The 19,842-nt window shown below is 44.0% G+C and overlaps 3 protein-coding genes across 3 annotated transcripts in view; 1 reads left to right on the top strand and 2 right to left on the bottom strand.

The window, feature by feature from the left end:
* The window catches only part of LOC132216086 (zinc finger protein 883-like), a 681,654-nt gene that overhangs the window by 267,442 nt on the left and 394,370 nt on the right, over positions 1–19,842 (top strand). The window lies entirely within an intron of this gene.
* Positions 5,918–19,842, bottom strand: part of LOC132216080 (zinc finger protein 345-like) — a 325,901-nt gene continuing 311,976 nt past the window's right edge. The window contains exon 2 of the mRNA XM_059665139.1: positions 5,918–7,666. The gene's annotated coding sequence lies outside the window, so the exon portion shown is untranslated. The remainder of the gene's footprint in view (positions 7,667–19,842) is intronic.
* Positions 6,906–19,640, bottom strand: LOC132216132 (zinc finger protein 211-like). Its single transcript, XM_059665238.1, has 3 exons — positions 19,363–19,640; positions 18,126–18,252; positions 6,906–9,711 (listed from the first exon to the last, which is right to left on the bottom strand). The coding sequence occupies exons 1-3, from the start codon at positions 19,393–19,395 to the stop codon at positions 8,735–8,737; spliced, it is 1,137 nt and encodes a 378-aa protein (XP_059521221.1). The 5' UTR covers positions 19,396–19,640; the 3' UTR covers positions 6,906–8,734.

The raw sequence follows: 19,842 nt of genomic DNA, 5'->3' as shown, positions 1-19,842 counted from the left end.
CCACAGCCCCCCGTCACCCAATGATTCACTATCACATAGAATATTTTCTTTTTCAATGATTGGCTCCTCCTTCAATAAAGCATTTAAACAAGGTTTGTGGGGAAAGACATATCTCTATGCACTGCTGTATACCACAGGCCCATTCGGCCTCAGAAACAGATGAGATCATTAGTAAAGAATTGTTGAACAATGAAACGTCATGTGGTGTCTTTCCTTCCAAGTTCTAAATTGATTTGCTCACACCTTACAAATATCTTCTCAGCTCACTTTTTTTCCCTCAAGTTGTCATGTATGAGGAGGCCTCACATGTAAGAGTGGCTATAGGGTTAAGTCTCAGACTGACCTGTTGGCAAAGCCACAAACAAGTCCCAGCTGAGAGGGCACAGCCCTCTTAGCATAATTAGTCATGACCTTATGAGGCACCGAGATCTTATCTGGGTAGCTAATGGGCTGCAGGAGGTGCAGCGAGTGCTGCCAAAACAAGTGAAACTCACAAGAACATTGTAGCTATGGTGACCACTACCTTGTTTACCTCTGGCTATGAAATAAAGCATCAGCTTGCCCTCTGGATCCCTCTCTGTGGCCTTAGCCAGGCACAGGAGATCCACCTAGACCAGTGGTCAGCAAACTATGGCTGCGAGCCACATGCGGCTCTTTGGCCCCTTGAGTGTGGCTCTTCCACAAAATACCACGTGTGGGCGTGCATGTACAGTGCTATTGAAACTTCGTGGCCCATGCACAGAAGTCGGTATCTTGTGGAAGAGCTACACTCAAGGGGCCAAAGAGCTGCATGTGGTTCGCGAGCCGCGGTTTGCCGACCACTGAGCTAGACCCAGCTTATTCTCTTTGTCTTTTCTAAATCCTTCGCCGCCCTCAGGCTCACCAAACCCTTGGCTGTGCTGGCCCGGCACACTCACATTTGTAGAAAAAAGAATGTCATAGTAGCCACGTTTCCAGTATAGCCGTATATAAAGTTAATTCTCTCACCTCTTGGGACTCAGTGTCTTTAATTTACCCCCTATTGAGACCTACCTGTTGGCAGGTTTCATAGAGCCTCTTGTCTTCCAGCTATCTAAGCACTGCTCATTGTACAACTCCATTACGCCTTTCTGTTGTTTGCTCAAGCAATATTCTCTTCCATTAATAAAGTTCATTCCACATGCAGACACTGTTAACTGCATGAACAGGTGAAATAATAATTATTTCTGATCAAAGTGGTGAGATCCTAGGATCCAAAATCTTTGTGACAGGTTCAGATGACCACTTTCAACGCCTTCAATGGTGCCAACATGGCAGCCATCTTGGCAACAAATGTAAATTTGTGCCCTGGCTGGTTTGGCTCAATGGATGGAGCCAAACCAGGGATCATGGGTTAGAAATCAGCCGTGGGCAAACTACGGCCCGCGGGCTGGATCCGGCCCATTTGAAATGAATAAAACTAAAAAAAAAAAAAAAGACAATACCCTTTTATGTAATGATGTTTACTTTGAATTTATATTAGTTCACACAAACACTCCATCCATGCTTTTGTTCTGGCCCTCCGGTCCAGTTTAAGAACCCATTGTGGCCCTCGAGTCAAAAAGTTTGCCCACCCCTGGGTTAGATTCTGGTCAAGGGCCCGTCGCGCAGATGGAGGCTCCATACCTGGCCAGGTCAGAGCATGTGCGGGAGGCCACCAATCCATTTGTCTCTCACACATTGATGTTTCTCTCTTTGTGTTTCTCTCTCCCTCCTTCCACTCTCTCTAAAAATCAATGGAAAAAATCACCTCAGGTGAGAATTTAAAAAAAATTAAAATTTTAAATGCTATGTAAACTTTATTTCCAGATACATGTTATAATCTTAGGAAAAATATACAATATCCCAGAAAATACAATAAGCAATATGTAAAGTGTTTTGGGGGTGCAGAGCACAAATGCAGAGAGCCCCATGGGATAAATTCTGAGAAACCGAAAGACATGGTCTCACACCATCTATTTGGCTTTAGGTCTGCCTAATAGATCACCTTCATGTTTCCTCTGGACCTGTCTGGAGGATTGTCCTTTCATCACTGACTGAACACACTGGGCCTCCTGATGCTCATTTTAAGAGATTTGCTCCCCATGAATTGAAGAGTATGAAGACTGTGAATCTTGTTGAGTATTTGCCTCCACCTTAGTGTCTGTATAGCAATTGGTGATTATGCACTTTTGGCCTTTTAGGACCATGAATTACAAGTGCATGTTGCAGAAGTATCTAACAAGTTTCTGATGAAAGGACCTGTTAAAACTTCCTACCGGAGTGGCCGGCGTAGCTCAATGGTTGAGCATCCACCTAGCAACCAGGAGGTCACCATGTGTAGATAGAGGAATGTTGGGGTCGAGCCCTAGCAGGCCCAGGGGTTCCCAAAGATGTGGATGGAGTCGGTGAAGAATGAAGGGCACGGAGGCAGCGTTCAGATCATCAGCCTAGCCAGGTTCTCTCTTTATTGTCCTGTTACATCTGTCTTTATACCATTTGATCCTACAAGCATGCCTCTATAATCACGTCATGGTATGTTTTGGGTAACCTTCTACAGTTCCTTGTTTCATTTCCATAGTTTCTTATCTGACCTTTGCCAAAAATCCTGTCTCTATCTAGTTCTGTTGATTTTAATACTGTCTAGGTTAATCTCTGTGTTCCATCATAAGGGCTATTCCAAGGTCACTATTCTACTGCTCTACTGATACACTACAAGGAAGTGACTGAAGGAGATTATCTTACCCATTAAAGGTTATGTCCTCCCAGCCTGGCTGCTTGCCTTTCCTGGGACTGCCCTGTGTCGGTGCGTCTCCAGGGGTATAGGCTTTGGTGCTTTCCCTGGTGGGCAGACCCCTGGGGATGTGGGCCCAACAAGTCCCAAATTTATTGCCAACAGTCTTAGTCCAAGTTCTTCATAAGTAGTCCATGGTATTTCTGTAACACTAGGGGTTTTTACTGATTTATTATCTTCCCTAGTCCTGTTAATCCCTAACTCTAGGGGAAAATCCCCACCTGGGGAAACAACCTTTCTCAGGGAGGTGGTTCTGGTTATAACATATAGCGCTAAAAAAAGGGGGAGCAAACATATTAAGAACAGTATGCCGTATACGCCAGGTACCTTAAAACATATGCTATGCAGATGTTTCTTCCCTGCAGCGACTGTGTCAAGCAACAAGGATGGACCGGCCTCCGGCAGAGGAAGACTGCAAAGGACAAGATATGTTCAGAATATGCTGCAGGGAAGACATGGTGAGCACAGTGGTCTCATACAGCCATTCTGGACAGAGAGGGCAGAATAGTGCAAGTAGTGGGGCCTGTGCAAATAGGAGACTTGAGTGCTCACACAATCAGATCAGGATGCTGCAGGTCTCCAGGATCACTTCTGCATATGAGGTTCCAAAATTCACATCCTGACTTCCGCTCTCTTTCACCGAGAAAGTCAGAGCCATGTACCAACACTGTAAGAGACAGACTGAGGTATGGAAGTTACCTCAGTGGATGGGGCCACAGCCTGTCAACCCAAAGGTGGGTGAAGGTGCAGAGATCCAGCCTGAATCACGGGGGCTCCTGGAGGGTCATTCTCCAAGGTGACATCAAAGGGAGACAAAGCGCAGGTCAAACTCAATAAAGATTCCCCTAAAAACCCACTCCAGCAGGTATCCCAGTGAGGACCGAGGGACAGGGCCGAAGAGCTGATATTTTACAAAAATTGGGGAGGAATCATTTCAACAATGGAAACAGCAGCTACACCTGAGCCAGCCCGGTCACCAGCGTCCCGACCCAGAGGGCTTGACCAGCACTGGTAGACGTTGTCTGTGGCTCTGGAGCCAGAATCTTGGGTTGCAACCCAGCCTCTTATATCTGACACTTGTTTGCTGAGTAAACTTGGAGAACCTACTTCAGTTCTGTAATGGTGGATCTTCCCAGCAATTCCATAGTCATTTCGACTTCCCAGGTTGTGAGAATGGAAAGAGGAAATACTCAAAAAGGGAACACTGGAATCCTGGTACAGGAAAGTACTCAGTTTATTACTGTAATTGGTCCTCAGAGTCCTTCCTGTCACTTGTAACTAACTGAGATGCAGGGAGCTTTAGCAAGTGTGCAGATTTCTCGTTGGAGATCCTACACTGAGAACTTAAATGCCCACAGTACCTGCCTCCCTGCAGGTAAGTAAACGTGTACTGAGAAGCACCCATTCTTTGTCAAAGGCCTTAAAAACTGAAGTGCTTGTTTGCATTGGGGAGCTGAAAGGTTCCCCTCCTGGGAATGTCTCTTAAGGCAAAGGCTGGTGTCCCGGAAGCCCAGACAGGCTGCAGACACACCTGCTGCACTGCAAATGGGCACCGTAGCTCTTGATCTCTTCTAACAGCTTAGGGATGAAGACATACCTTCTACCCATTTTACAGAAAAGAAAGTGGAGGCTCAGAGCGGAAAGAGTGGTCATTTCCCTGTCAGTCAATAATATTCAGAAATTTGGGATTCAAATCTAGGGCTCCTGACAAACAGTATTACTGCCATACCATTTCCACCTCACTGGGCTGTGGGACTTTAACACGTTAAGCGCCCAGTCAGTCCTCGGTGACTGACACTCTTACTTTCCGTCCGGAAGACAAAACAGGCTGGGCACTTAACGTGTTAAACCTCTGCCTATCAGCATGCCATGATCCTGCTGAGACTCCTCTTTTAACCAGAGAACCCTCATGACAACAGACAAGGAAGATACCCAACACTACAAAGCAAGGGCAAATTGCATTGTAGTGCAGATGACTGGTCTTGTGAAAGTGATAGAGAACGTTAGTACTGTGCATTAAAATGTAAAACATTCACTGCATTGTGCATAGCATTTAAAAACAAACAAAAAATGTTCCCGTGGTGAGGCTAGGTGGTTGAGTATCGAACCATGCACAAAGAGCTCCCCCGTTTGATTTGGAGTGAGGGCACATGCCTGGGTTGAGGGCTCCATCCCCAGGAGTGGCGTGCAGGAGGCAGCCAATTGATGTTAATGCACTCATGTTTCTATGTCTCTCTCTCTCACTCCACTTTCTGTAAAATCAATAAAAAACATTTTCTTTTAAAATATATATATATATATATATTTTAATATATTTTATTGATTTTTTACAGAGAGGAAGGGAGAGAGACAGAGAGTCAGAAGCATAGATGAGAGAGAAACATCGATCAGCCACCTCCTGCACATCCCCCACCGGGGATATGCCCGCAACCCAGGCACATGCCCTTGACCGGAATCGAACCTGGGACCCTTCAGTCCGCAGGCCGACGCTCTATCCACTGAGCTAAACCGGCTTCAGCTTAAAATCTGTTTTTATTTATTTTTAAAAATATCTTTTTATTTATTTCAGAGAGAAAGGGAGAGGGAGAGACAGAAACATCAATGAAGAGAATCATTGATTGGCTGCCTTCTGAACACCCCCTACTGGGGACTGAGCCGGCAAACCAGGTGTATGCTTGTGACTGGAATCAAACTTGGGGCCCTTCAGTCCACAGGCTGATACTCTATCCACTGAGCCAAACCAGCTAGGGCTAAAATATGTTTTTATTGACTTCACAGAAGTGAGAGGGAGAGAGAGATAGAAACATCAAAGATGAGAGAGAATCATTGATCGGTTCCCTCCTGTACGCACCCTACTGGGGAAGAAGCCCACAATTCGGGCATGTGCCCTTGACCAGTATCAAACTAGGGCCCTTCAGTTTGCAGGCCAATGCTCTATTCACTGATCCAAAATGTCTACAGCTATATTTTTTAAAAGGTAAAAAATATTAAATATCATTCCAATATAAAAAAATTATTTCCTAAATCAAAAATAGAACAAAATGAGTGATATTCCAACATCCACCTTTGTCGTTCCAATGTGTTTTTGTTAAAGAAAATTGCCAAAAAAGCACATTAGGCAGAACATATGATCAGCAGTTTTAATAAAGATACAGACACAGCAAATACACATCAGACAAAAGACTCACCATAAATTTCTAGAAAAAATACAACTAAACAGTGAGGTAGCAGGACAAAGTTACCAAAAAAAAATTGTTTACCTAAAGAATGATTGACCAAACAAAAGGTTCTTTAGAATGTGAATGTGTATCCCTCACAGACTGTTGTAGAAATGCAAAAACGTACAATCAGTTAATGCTTATTTTTTATTCTTAAAGAAGAGTTTACTAATTTTTAGGGAGAGAAGGGAGAGGAAGAGAAACATTGATGGAAGAGTGCCTTATTGGCCAGCCACCTCCTGCACACCCACTTGCGTGGATCTAACCCATAACCCAGGTACATATCCCCACCAACAATCAAATCCATAACCCTGTGGTGTACTGGAAGATGCCCAAGAACTGAGCCACACCAGCTTGGGTAGTATATGCAGTTTAGACGACAATTTGCTAATCTCTGTAAATATAAACATTCACCCAACAACTCAGATTATACAAATATCTGACAAAAGTCAATAACACTTATCCTATATAATAAAAGCCTAAAATGCTAAGTGTCTATTCAGCCATTCAACCAATCAAAGTGTAATATGCTAATGATATGCTAAGGCTGCTCAATTGCTCGCTATGATGTGCACTGACCACCAGGGGGCAGACACTCCTACAGTTAGGTAAGCTTTCAGCTGGTCCAGCCGACCAGGACTGAACAAGACAGGCCAGACAAGCCCTGAAGCCCTCCCCAGGTCCCTCGCTGGCTAGCCAACCTTCTGTGTCCCTCCCCAGCTCCGATCATGCACTGGTGGGGTCCTGTGGCCTGGCATGCACCCTGTAGCAATCCAGGACCCCTGGGGGATATCGGTGAGCTGGTTTCAGCCTGATCCCACAGGCCAGGCTGAGGCACCCCACTGGTGCATGAATACGTGCACTGGTAATCTGTATGCTATAAAGATTTATACAGAAATGTTTGTATCAGCTTTATTAAATAAATATTTATAAAAAATGGATAAACTGTTGGTGATAAATTCAAATATACGACTGTTTCTCAGAACAAAAAAAGATGAGTTACTAATATATCTTTAATAAATCTCCAAGTGTGGATGAAACATAAATTAAAGCAGAAATATATTTAGAAAATGTAATCTATTAAAAAGGAATGTAAATCCATGGTTACTAGGAAAGCTGTAAAGAACAGGGAGAGATTAAAAGAGGTCATGAAGCAAGTTCACAGTGACAGATATGGTCAGGATTATGTGTATAAATGATGGTTTCAGTTTCACGCACATGTTAAGATTTATGAAACACTATACTTCACAAAAGCGACATCCCTGGACTAAAGACACCCTTTGTCTTTGTCTTGGTTTTGCTGCCAGCACACCAATGGCTCTGATGGGAACATATAGGAGGTGACAGGAAGCCACAAAACCTCGATTATATTCAATGACATTGATTGCTCTACAGAAGATAAACATGCCTGGAGTCCCTCAGATCTGTGTACACACCACTCCTATAGTCTTTTCCTCAGAAACATTCCTGGATGCACAGTTAGATGAGGACCATTCCACTTGATGGGCTGCAGTCTCGTCCAACAACAACTAGGTCAGTGTTTCTGCAGTGAAAGGGTTTCCTCTCACTGCGATGGTCCTCCAACCAGTGACCATCACCCATGGAATTGAAGGCATCAGGGCACATGGCCCTCTGCAAGACCAGGGCAGGAGGTTCCCTTCTATTGTCTTAGTATCCCTTGAACAAAAGAAAAAAAATTCACACTGCTCCCAAACATACTTGAGATTGTCACAGCTACCCCCTCTTTGGAGTGATCTCTGAGTCTCAAAGCATCCATCTTTGAGACTAGACTCCACAGTGTTTCCTAGGAAAATATGGGCAAGAATGTAAATTTAGAAAAAACTACTGAGTTAATTTCTGCATCATAGTCTTCCCCCAAGGGCAAAAATGTTTGAGACCTCATATAAGTTTTTCACCTCATCATGCTTGGAGAGCCCAGATCTCCTTATAAACTAACCCATAGAGTCAATAGAACACCCAGCATTAAAGCAATCTTACGGAAAAGCCTTCATTATTTCAAAAACCAAAGAGACATGAGACTGGCAGTTCTTCCATTGATGACTTAGGCACTCAATAAATTAATCACTGGCATTCAGGGAAAGCATGTCCCTGAAAATGGCAGTTCCTCTGCAACATTATGTTTCCTGGGGCCAACAGTAATGAATCCTATGTGACAACTCATAACAGGAAACAAGTAAGAACTAAGGGCTCAGGTATTCCTCATTTTCTTCAACAAATTAGACAAAGAGCTTCCCTGGGCACATGAGGATGGTGATTGATGCCATCTGTAGGGACCTTATAGGTGGTCCAGGAGAAATACCTTCAGCAACAGAAATATGCAGTGACATAGACCTGGCAACACCTCTCTGTATGTTAGAAAGTGCAACATAGATACATAGGATACCAACACAAATACTAACAAACACAACAACAAAAACAGCTGGGGGGATGTTACATAATGTAGGTGATTAAATGTATGAGATATAATTCAGACAAATGAGACTTCACAAATATTCTTATTCTATTGTTAAGTCCTAACTAAGAAACTACATTTCCTATACATCTAAGAAATTTCTCACATTTGGGCTCTTTTGTGCAGAGCAAATTTAGAAATTTGGCTGCGAGAGAACTCACATTAATTACACTCATAATGGCTTTCTCCAATGTGAACTCTCTGATGATATTGGAGACCACTGCTCCTTGAAAAAGATTTCTCACATTCACTTCATTTACAAGGCTTTTCTCCTGTATGAACTCTCTGATGACGACGCAGGGTAATGCTCCAGGTAAAATGTTTCTCACATTCGCTGCATTTATAAGGCTTTTCTCCAGTGTGAATTCTCTGATGACAATGAAGGGCAGTGCTGCTGCTAAAAGATTTTCCGCATTCACTGCACGTATAAGGCTTTTCTCCAGTGTGAATTCTCTGATGACAATGAAGATCACTGCTAGTGGAAAAAGATTTCCCACACTCACTGCATTTATAAGGCCTTTCTCCAGTGTGAACTCTCTGATGACGACGAAGGTCAGTGCTTCTGGGAAAAGATTTCCCACATTCATTGCATTCATAAGGCCTTTCTCCACTGTGAACACTCAGGTGATAATGGAGGCCATTTCTACTGGTAAAAGCTTTCCCACATTCAGAGCACACAAAACACTGACTTCCAGCATGTACACCCTTTTCCTGAATAAAGGTGTAGGTGCAATTAATGTCTTTCTTACATTCTTTTCTGCTGAAATAATTTTTTCTCCTTTGAAACGTCATCCCTGGTGTTGAAATAGCATTTGGACGGTCCCTGGTCTGAGGAGCCTTTAGGTGGAGATGTCTTGATTCGGTGAGGACACCCTGCCCAACCTCCCCGCATGTGAAACGATTCTGGGACACATTGAAATTGCAGCTGTTTGCAAGTGAGATCCTGTCCACACCTCTAGTGAAAGTCTTCTCTTTCACATGCTGCTGGTGAAATTTTACACTGAAGTAAAACCGTTTTGCACACGCCCCACACCTCAACAGTATCTGTCCGTGTTGTGTTCCCTGCAGCTCCATCACGTGGAAAATGTTTCCCAAGACTAGCCCACAACTCTCACAGGGGTGGCTCCTGTGGGAAGACAAGGCTAACTTGGGATTCCTTGCCTGTGACACTCTTACAGAAATGTTCTTCTCAGTCGCTGCCTCCACATTCTCTGCTCCACAGCAGCAACCTGAACAAAATGAAACGCTGGTGAGGTACATGTTGACCTTATGAAAACAGTATCTTAACCAGAGATGTTTACCTGTCATGACTGGACATGATTCCATAGAAAGATTTTCAAGACAAGTGAGTTATACTCTGAGGAAATAGCTGTTATACTTTTCTTGGCCCCGAAGGTCAGTGGATGATGAAAATCTCACCAAGAAAGGGACAGAAACACAGGATGAGACACAAAGAGGAGAGGAAGGGTCTGCTAGTTGTTCCTCCAGAAATGGCTTCTGTTAGGAACTTTCATGCTGGTGACGTGAGTCTGTGTAGAATAATTTGAATCTGCTCAAACCCATAAAAATCAATTGTATTAGAGCACATGATGTTCTACCTCAATACAGTAGTAGGTGTGCACTCTAAGGCTCGGCAGGCATGGAGCAACGGTGGAGGGCACTAAAGAGAGAGCTGTGAAAGAGGTAGAGGTGAAAAGTTTAGAGAGCTTAGGTTATCCATGGACTGGGAATCCAAGGAGAATGAGCACTGATCACTATTAAAACTGAGTCGTTGGCAAAGGGTCAACAAGAAGCAAGGACAAGTAGAATTGGTTGAGGAATGGGCAATGGTTAACAAAACACTGTTGAACCAAATGGGTTCCTGGTTATGAATGTAACAAAGCCCAGGTGTAAAAACCTCCCTACAGCCCTTTACTCAGGCAAGACAGCCTGTTGATCCATTGTGTCATTCATAAAGTCATGTTTCTACTGTGATGCAGAAATGATTCTTCTGCTTAATTCCCAGTTGAGCCATTGCACAGGATAAATGATAGAAATCGTAAAAGAAACATTGAAAAGATGGCCGGTCAACACTGTAGTACAACAGCAAAGCAGAGATGAGATCACAGGCAAAAGAGCTATGGGAGTGACATCATCAAGAGGGCAGAATCAGAGATATGAGAATCTTTCCCCATCCCAGTGTAAGACAGACAGCTTTCCATGAACAAAAACCCACAGGAAATGGGAATAAGAGTACCATGAAGACAAACAGTATTACAGACACAAATAAAGGAGAACTGTACAGAAAGGATGACTGGAAAAGGCTGGGTGAACAAACATATTTGCAGATAGCTACAGTCAAAAACAAGGGTCAGATTTACCTCCATCAACTATTGTGCTTCTGCTATCATTGACAATAGTGGCCTGTTATTTGAAAAATACTGGAAATTTTGTTTTTAAGAACCACAGAATGGTCCTAGCCGGTTTGGCTCAGTGGATAGAGCATAGTCCTGCAGACTGAAGGGTCCCAGGTACAATTGCGGTTAAGGGCACATGCCTGGGTTTTGGGCTCGATCCCCAGCAGGGGGCTTGCAGGAGGCAGCCGATCAATGATTCTCTCCCATCATTAAAGTTTCTATCTCACCCTCTCCCTTCCTCTCTGAAATCAATAAAAATATGTTTTTTAAAATACCCACAGAATACCGTGGCCAGTGTGGCTCAGTTGGTTGGAGCATCGTCCTGTGACCCTATGACCCTAGGGATTTTGGATTCGATTCCAAGTCTGGGCACGTATCAGCATGTAGGTTCCATTTCCAGGTGAGACATGTGTGTAGACAACCGACTGATGTTTCTCCCTCACAATGATGTTTCTCTCAGTCTCTCCTCCCTCCCTCCCTCCCTCTCCATCTCCATCTCTCTTCCTCTCTATCTGAAACAGATAATAAATAAATAAATAAACAAACAAATAAATAAAGAGTCCAGGGCAGCCAAACAAAAAGGAGAACTCAAAAAATCTAGAGACAGCCGAAACCGGTTTGGCTCAGTGGATAGAGCGTCGGCTTGCGGACTGAAGGGTCCCGGGTTCGATTCCGGTCAAGGGCATGTACCTGGGTTGCGGGCACATCCCCAGTGGGAGATGTGCAGGAGGCAGCTGATCGATGTTTCTCTCTCATCGATGTTTCTGGCTCTCTATCTCTCTTCCTTCCTCTCTGTAAAAAATCAATAAAATATATTAAAAAAAAAAAAAATCTAGAGACAAAGTAAATGAAAAGACTACCTACCAAAGCTCATGTATAAAATTCAGAAAATGCAATTCCAAGAGGCAATTTTATAGGGTCAAATGCCTACATTAGGAAAAATGATCTCCAAAAATACTGGCTCCTCAGAAAACTAGAAAGTAAACCCAAAGGTTGCACAGGGAAGAAACAATAAATATTAGAATAAACATAAATAAAAGGGAGACAAGACAAAATACAAGAATACCTAACAGGTATTTTTTTTTTTTTTTAAGATACAAAATTGGAAAAACTTTAGCTATACAACTGGAAAAACAAAACAAAAACCAAGCCTCAAATAAATTGAAAAGAAATGACAGATAAGACATCACACCTGCCAAAACCGGTTTGGCTCAGTGGATAGAGTGTCGGCCTGCGGACTGAAAGGTCCCAGGTTCGATTCCGGTCAAGGGCATGTACCTGGGTTGCGGGCACATCCCCAGTGGGAGATGTGCAGGAGGCAGCTGATCGATGTTTCTAACTCTCTATCTCTCCCTTCCTCTCTGTGAAAAATCAATAAAAAAATAAAAAAAAAAAAAAAGACATCACACCTGACACTATGAACCACAAAGCAATATAAGAGATGTTGATGTTAGCAGATGACATGACCCTCCATAGAGAAATTTGTCAAGATCCCAGATGAGCTTCTGAAATTAATAAACAAATTCAGAGACCCGGCCAGACAGCTCAGTTGGCGAGTGTGTGGTCCCGATGCACCACGGTTATGGGTTTGATCCCCCATCAGAGGACATGCAGGGGACAGCCAATGAACACTTAGATGGGTAGAACAGCAGATCAATGTTTCCGTCTCTCTTTCTCTGTCTCCTTTCCTGTCTCTAAAATCAATAAATGAAGGATGGCTAATACGGCTCAGTGATTGAATATTAACCCATGAACTAGGAGGTCACAATTCAATTTCTTGTCCTGGCACATGCACAGGTTGCGGGCTCAATCACCAGTGTGCATCATGCAGGAGGCAGTCCATTAAAGACTATCTAACATCACTGATGTTTCAATCTCTCTCCTCCTCTTCCTCTCTAAAATCAACAAAAAAAAAATGTTTTAAAAATAATTTAAAGTATGAATAAATAGCCCTGGGCCATGTGCTCAGTGGTGAGAGTGCCGGACTGTGCACTGGAGGGTCATGGGTTAGATTCCCAGGTACCTAGGTTGCAGGTCTGATATCGCTACCAGTAGGAGCACATGTGGAAGGCAACCAATCGATGTTTCTCTCTCTCTCTCTCTCTCTCTCTCTCTCTCTCTCTCTCTCTAAAAGAAAATCAATGGAAAAAAATATTCACACTACATGGATGAAGATAAAATAAGGATAAAGAATTAAATTCAGCCATAACCGGTTTGGCTCAAGTGGATAGAGCCTCGGCCTGCGGACTGAAGGGTCCCGGGTTCGATTCCGATCAAGGGCATGTACCTTGGTTGTGGGTGAGTCCCTAGTCGGGGGCGTGCAGGAGGCAGCTGATTGATGTTTCTCTCTCATAGATGTTTCTAACTCTCTATCCCTCTCCCTCCTCTCTGTAAAAAACCAATAAAATATATTTTTAAAAAAAGAATTAAATTCAGAAAAGTTATAGGATGCAAAGTAAACATACAAACATTAGTTCCATTTCTACACACTAACAATAAATTCTTTGATAGAAAAACGAAGAAGGTAGTCAAATTTACAATAGCATGAACAAAATAAAATACTCACAAATAAATTCCAGCAAAAGGTGAAACATCTGTACAGTGAGTACTATAATACGGTGATGAAAGAAATGGAAAAAAACACAAATAAGTTGAAAGACATCCTGTGTTCATGAATGTGGAAGGGAAATATCGTGAAGATAACTATAGTACACAAAGCTATCTACAGGTTAAATCTAATCCTGATGATAACTCCAATGGTATTTTACAAGGAAATGAAAAGGGAACCTTGAAATGTATGGAACCAAAAGACCCCCTCTAACAAAAACAATCTTGAGCGAGAACAAAGTTGATGGCATCAAGTTATTGGAAAGAGAAAACAAGCAAAGAGTGTGTTGCTGCAGAAACACAGACACATAGCTCAATAGTACAGAAGAGGAAACGCAGAAATAAACCCAGGCATATACTTTCAAGTCATCTTTGACAAAGCTGCAAGCCACAGAAGAAATGTGTCAAATAAAGAAAAAAAAGCTTCTTCACAGCACAACAGCAATCAACAAAATGAAATGAAAGGCAATCTAGAGGATGGGAGAAAATACTGGCAAATCATATGAAGAAATCGCTTGGAGATCTTGTGGATTTGGTTTTGCTCAGCACAATAAAGCGAATACTGCGGTAAAGACAGAAATTCACACAAAAAGATGAAATTCCCAGTGAATAATGAAGGTATGTTAATACTATACTGCAGGCTAATAACAATGCAATGACTCTGTCTCAAAAGCAAGCTCAATATAACTTCATTAAAAATACTTCGTTGCTTTGACTGGAAGCTCGTAGATACCTGAAGAATCTTGGTCAAGACTTTGTCCGATTACAAATACTAATCCACATTAGTTCCTTGTCTAGAGCCTTCAACACCACTGAAAAGGTAGCAATGAGATTCAATAAATGAAAAGCATCCAGACGTAATTTCAGACTTTAAGATTTCCACGCTGATGACCTCTTTGCAAGCTCAGGCTGGCAGTATCGTTCAATACTTCACTGAAGACCTACTCTGAAGAGTTAGGCTTCCAGGACATATGATAACACTCCGAAGACACTGGGCTCACAAGATGGGGTTGTACTTTATTTTGACAAGTCTTTAACTGGGGCAGTTCAGAAATACACTCTATCAGTTCTCCTAGATGGTAGGTCCTGTGATTACAATCAGGTACTATAGCTGGAATTGCGTTATGTTGCTCTTTCTACATTGGCTTAGGTACTATGCATAATTGTAAGGGCTGAGATGTTGAAGAATATGAAATCCAAAAACATAAAGGATGAAATATGCCTAAATGAACCCTCCTTTAAGACTGCTCTGGATAGCCCTAGCCAGTTTGGCTCAGTGGATACAATGGGACTGAAGGGTCCCAGGTTAGATTCTGGCCAAGGGCACATGCCTGGATCCTGGGCTCGATCCCCAGTGTGGGGTGGGCAGGAGGCAGCCAATCAATGATTCTCTCTCATCGTTGATGTTTCTCTCTTTCTCCCCCTTCCTCTCTGAAATCAATAAAAATATATTTTAAAAAAACCCCAAAAGACTGCCCTGGAAAGAAGGCCTTATTATTCCCTTCCATGTAGGACTTTTCATAAGAAAATATGCAGGGTGGGGCAAAAATAGGTTTACAGTTGTACATTTGGAAAATCTATCTAATAATAGGGTAATATACAAATTGGCTGGGACACCATCATAGTAACGACCAATCAGCAGGCTGTGTGCACAGCAGGAGCGGGTGTGCAAGGCCTTGCAGCATCGGGACGGGGGGCAGGGCCGCGGCAGAGACCTCCATCTCCGTGTGCCTGCACCGGGGTTAGGCACACATGCACAGAGGGAGGCCTCCGCCGTGGACCCACACCCGTGGACCCACACCCGGGGGTCCGCAGGCCTCCCCTGGCTCCAGCCTACCTCTTTGGGACAATCTATCCAGGAGCCCTGGATGGGTGGGCAGGGCCTACCTCTATAGGGCAATGGATTGCGGGACTCCTGCACTGTGACAGGGCGCCGGCCAGGCTGGGGGACTCCCCCAGGGCCCCCCCCCCCCCCCCAGTACACAATTTTCGTCCACTGGGCCACTAGTAATATAATAATTAACCCTTTGAGTGCCGGGGAGCGCTATCGGCAATTTTTTCCCCTACTAGTATTTTATAATACAATCAGCAAACAATACACGTCAAAGATGAAAACAAATGTAGTAAAAGCTTCCTTAAGTTTTTGAATATGTAACTTTAAGCCTACTTTTCCCCCCACTCTGTATTCACAGTATATTTCATATCTTAAAGTTTAACCTGTTGTGTCAGTGGTTTCTAGCTCCTACTCCGTTAGACACAGCTGGTAGATTTTGTAATTGACACAGGCTACAAGCTCTGCATTTGCAAATGTGTATGTCCACCTCTTGATGATAGTCACTGACCAAATCCCATACACAGGAAGACTTTTCGGGGGCATTCGGTTCGATATTATCTTTTTTTTTTTTATTGCTTAAAGTATTACAAAGGGTATTACATATGTCTTCTTTTTCCCCCCGCCCTTGACAATCCCCTGGCCTCCCCTACCCCGCACTGTCTTATGTCCATTGGTTATGCTTATATGCATGCATATAATTCCTTCAGATATTATCTTTTTAAAAATACATCTTATGTTGGGGATTACCTTCATTTTGTGCATTCATTTGTTCTTGTGGAAGCTGATATGGTATGAGTAGTCATGTACATGTTTATGTAAAAATATTTATTGAAGTGATTCCATTAGTATTGTGTTCTAATACTTGAAGAATGAACTTCATTTTTAAAACTTTATTTTTTTTTAACTGCACAACTAGAAAACCAAGAAATGTTCTCCCCCACCTTTTTTTAAAAGAACACCAAAAACTAATTTTTTATTGAAAAGTATTTGTAATACTGTAAAGGTGAATCCTATACATGTTCAATAAATATCATATCGATAAAGTTTTAAAAAATATATTTCACTACTAAGCACTAGTAACAAGCATCTGAGCTTGCTAGAAACATGGTGGCACTAGACCTGCTGAATGCACGGTTGCCAAAAACATGGGATTTATAAGAAAGGAGGTGTGGGGGAGCAATATCTGCAAAGCACAATTAAGCGCATGCAAAAATATGTGTTCCTGTATATAGTAAGCAAAACTATATAATAAAAGCTTAATATGCTCAGCATTCGACTGTTCATTTGACTTTTCCACCAGTCACTATGACGTTTACTGATCACCAGGGGGCAGACACTCCATTTGGTAGGTTAGCTTGCTGCTGGGATCTGGCTGATCGGGACTGGACAAGATGGGCTGGACACGCCCTGGAGCCCATCCTCGTTCCTCCCGGGCCCCAATCGTGCAGTGGTGGGGTCCCTCGGCCTGGCCTGCGCCCTCTCACAATCTGGGACCCCTCAGGGGATGTCCGCAGGCCAGGCCTAAGGACCCCACTGGTGCACGAATCCATGCACCAGGTCTCTAGTTAATATATAAAATATACAAGGTATTCAAAAGGCTCTTTAACCAAAAAACATAGTTAATAAGCAGGATAAGGATATAGAAACAATTCTACAAAAAATAGGTACTGCCGAAACCGGTTTGGCTGAGTGGATAGAGCGTCGGCCTGCGGACCGAGAGGTTCCAGGTTCGATTCCGGTCAAGGGCATGTACCAGGGTTGCGGGCACATCCCCAGTAGGAGATGTGCAGGAGGCAGCTGATTGATGTTTCTCTCTCATTGATGTTTCTAACTCTCTATCTCTTTCCCTTCCTCTCTGTAAAAAATCAATAAAATGTATTAAAAAATAATAGGTACAAATGACCAACAGGAATGTAGAAAATGCTTTCCTCACTGAAAGAGGTAGAAACCCTCAGGCTTCTAGCAACACTACCAACCACAAGTCCTTCCCTGTGAGTTTAGTGCAGCGGGGAGTATCGGGACTTCAGGAATAGAAGGGAGCAACCCTCCCCAGGACAGCAGCTACCCAGAAAACGGGAAAAGCAAGCAGTACCATCATCTACAGGGGAGAACAGAGCAAACCCTAGGACAAGCATGTCAAACTCGGCCCGCAGTCCTCATGCAACCCACAAAGGATATTTTTGCGAACCCAGTCAATATAACCGTATGTAAGAAACATTTTAATAAAAATTTTGTAACTTAATTTTTACAATATCCTGTTATACATAATTATTATTAACGAACTAGAGCCTTTGCTAATGAGTGATTACTTGTGTTGCATTCATTTCTCTACTCACCTTAAATGCAGGTGCACCATTTCTCTCCACTACCACTAGGGGCGAATACTTTAGCAGCCTATTGCCATATCATTAGCCTTGCACTGACTTGTTTTGTGTGTAAAACAGGAAATATTTCGCTTTCAGAGAATAAGAAAAATAGGTTTATTTGCGTTACACTTATTAATTTGTGCAGTTATTCAGGGATAAATTAATGTTCAAGAAAAAATATGAATTTTTATTGAAATGTTCTAATATTTTATGTTAAAGATTACTCATTAATTTTAGCCTTTGTATTCAGCATGTGTCTATCAAAATAAACCTATACTTCTATGAAAAATGTATCTTTTGTTTTTTTGCGGCCCACATAAACTTAAACCTTGTTTACTTAGACTGTGTTAGCCTTAGAGTTTGACATGCTTGCCCTGGGAGATGGGGCCTAGGAAATCCCAAAGCCAAGTCCAGGTCACTGATGAGAGTGAGGGTCTTACCCAGGGAGGATATAAGTTCAAAGTTCTCCAGCATCACATTCAGGTACAGCTGTCTCTGACCCTCATCAAGGAGGCTCCATTCCTCCCTGGAGAAGTACAGGGCAATGTCCTCAAAGGTCACGCCAACCTGTCAGAATGGAGACAATTAAAACCAAAGCTGCCTTTCTTCTTCTTCTTTTTTTTTTTTTTTAATATTTTACTGATTTTTTACAGAGAGGAAGGGAGAGGGATAGAGAGTTAGAAACATCGACCAGCTGCCTCCTGCACACCCCCTCAGTGGGGATGTGCCCGCAACCAAGGTACATGCCCTTGACCGGAATCGAACCTGGGACCCTTGATTCCGCAGGCCGACGCTCTATCCACTGAGCCAAACTGGTTAGGGCGAAAGCTGCCTTTCTGAGAACCAGTAAATCTACTCCTTACACACCTTCCCCCGCTCAACCTCCTCCAGGACACCCGGTTAGTGTGGACACCAGGCCCCAATGCCAGTGCAGGCTGCTCTCTCATCACAGTCCCATTACTCAGTGTGATGGCCCTCAGCAGAGCAGCCGGGTTGGGTGGGAAGGATTGGGGGTAGGGAAGGGTAGAGGGCAATGCCACTTAAGGTCTGGGCGATGCCTGCAGGGCCCCAGCCTTCCTGCCAGGCAACACCACTGCAGTCTCCTAGATCCTGCCTCCAAGACAAAGCCAAGCTTGGTTTTATTGCTTCCCCTTTAATCCCCACACCAGGTCCCGGGGACCATCAGCTCACACTTCCTCCAGATGTGCACACCACTGGGTAATGTTCATCCCCTTCCCATGTTCAGACCCCAGGTTCACTCCCTCAGCTCTGCCCCCTTCCTGCTCCAATGCCACTGGATCTCGCTGGACTCACCCATGAACTTGGCATATGGCGTGTAGAGAGCTTGGAGTCCAGCCGGATCCAGGACCACCCCAGGCCCCTGATGGATCCCACAGCCGGGAAAGCCCCGAATGAGTCTGTGCCGTCCTCCCTGCAGCCTCTGCTCTTTCCGTCAATACTCACAGCCACATCCTCAGGGAACCTCAGATGCAAGTCACCCCCGTCCCCTCTGCCCTGCACTTGCTGTGTCCTCAGAAGCCACAACACGCCTCTCTCCCCTCCACCTTCCTCACGGCCCTCCACGCGGGACTGAGCTGCAGGACGGGACAGGCGCCCTCCCCAGGCTGTGCTGTTCGGTTTAAGGAGGCGGTGAGGATGCGGGCGACAGGAACTCACCGCAGCCCCGCGCCTCCACACGGGCGCCGCCATTGCCCTCTGTGGGCACAGCAGGGCGGGAGTAGAAGCCGCTGCGAGAATGGCGGTCCCTGTCCCGGCCCAGACGCGTGTGAGGTGGCGACTCTGACTTTCAGTCCCATGTGCGAGCTGTGAGCACCATTGGAGGCTCCGACCATGGGGTGTGAGGCGGAAAGGACCGCTCTCCAGCCTTCTCCAGGGGACTCTGAGACCAGGAACTCCTGAGCGCCTGAGACAAAACGGAGAGAAGACAAAATCCCGCCTGGAGGACTACAGCTCCGCCCACAGAACGGGAGAATGGAAACGCCTTCTCTGAGCCCCCATTGGCTCAGCCTGGTGGCATTCCATGCAAGGCCTTCTGGGTAATGTAGTTCCTAGGCTCCAAGTCCAGGATCCTGTATTTCCTCAGCTGACTCCAGGACCGGTTTTGGGGGCAAATAACCCAAGAAAACACCAAGTATA

This window comes from Myotis daubentonii, chromosome 15, assembly GCF_963259705.1.
Source record: "Myotis daubentonii chromosome 15, mMyoDau2.1, whole genome shotgun sequence".
NCBI lineage: Eukaryota > Metazoa > Chordata > Mammalia > Chiroptera > Vespertilionidae > Myotis > Myotis daubentonii.
Note: the sequence above shows the minus strand (reverse complement) of the source record. Positions and strands in the feature narration are given on the sequence as shown.

Bases quoted from the DNA above. Each gene is read 5' to 3' on its own strand.
- LOC132216132 (XM_059665238.1), bottom strand. From the start codon at position 19,395: ATGGCGGCGCCCGTGTGGAGGCGCGGGGCTGCG. The intron at 18,253-19,362 runs GTGAGTTCCTGT...CCATTCTGACAG, and splicing joins TGTGGAGGCGCGGGGCTGCG to GTTGGCGTGACCTTTGAGGA. The intron at 9,712-18,125 runs GTAAGACCCTCA...CATTTTGTTCAG, and splicing joins TGAACTTATATCCTCCCTGG to GTTGCTGCTGTGGAGCAGAG.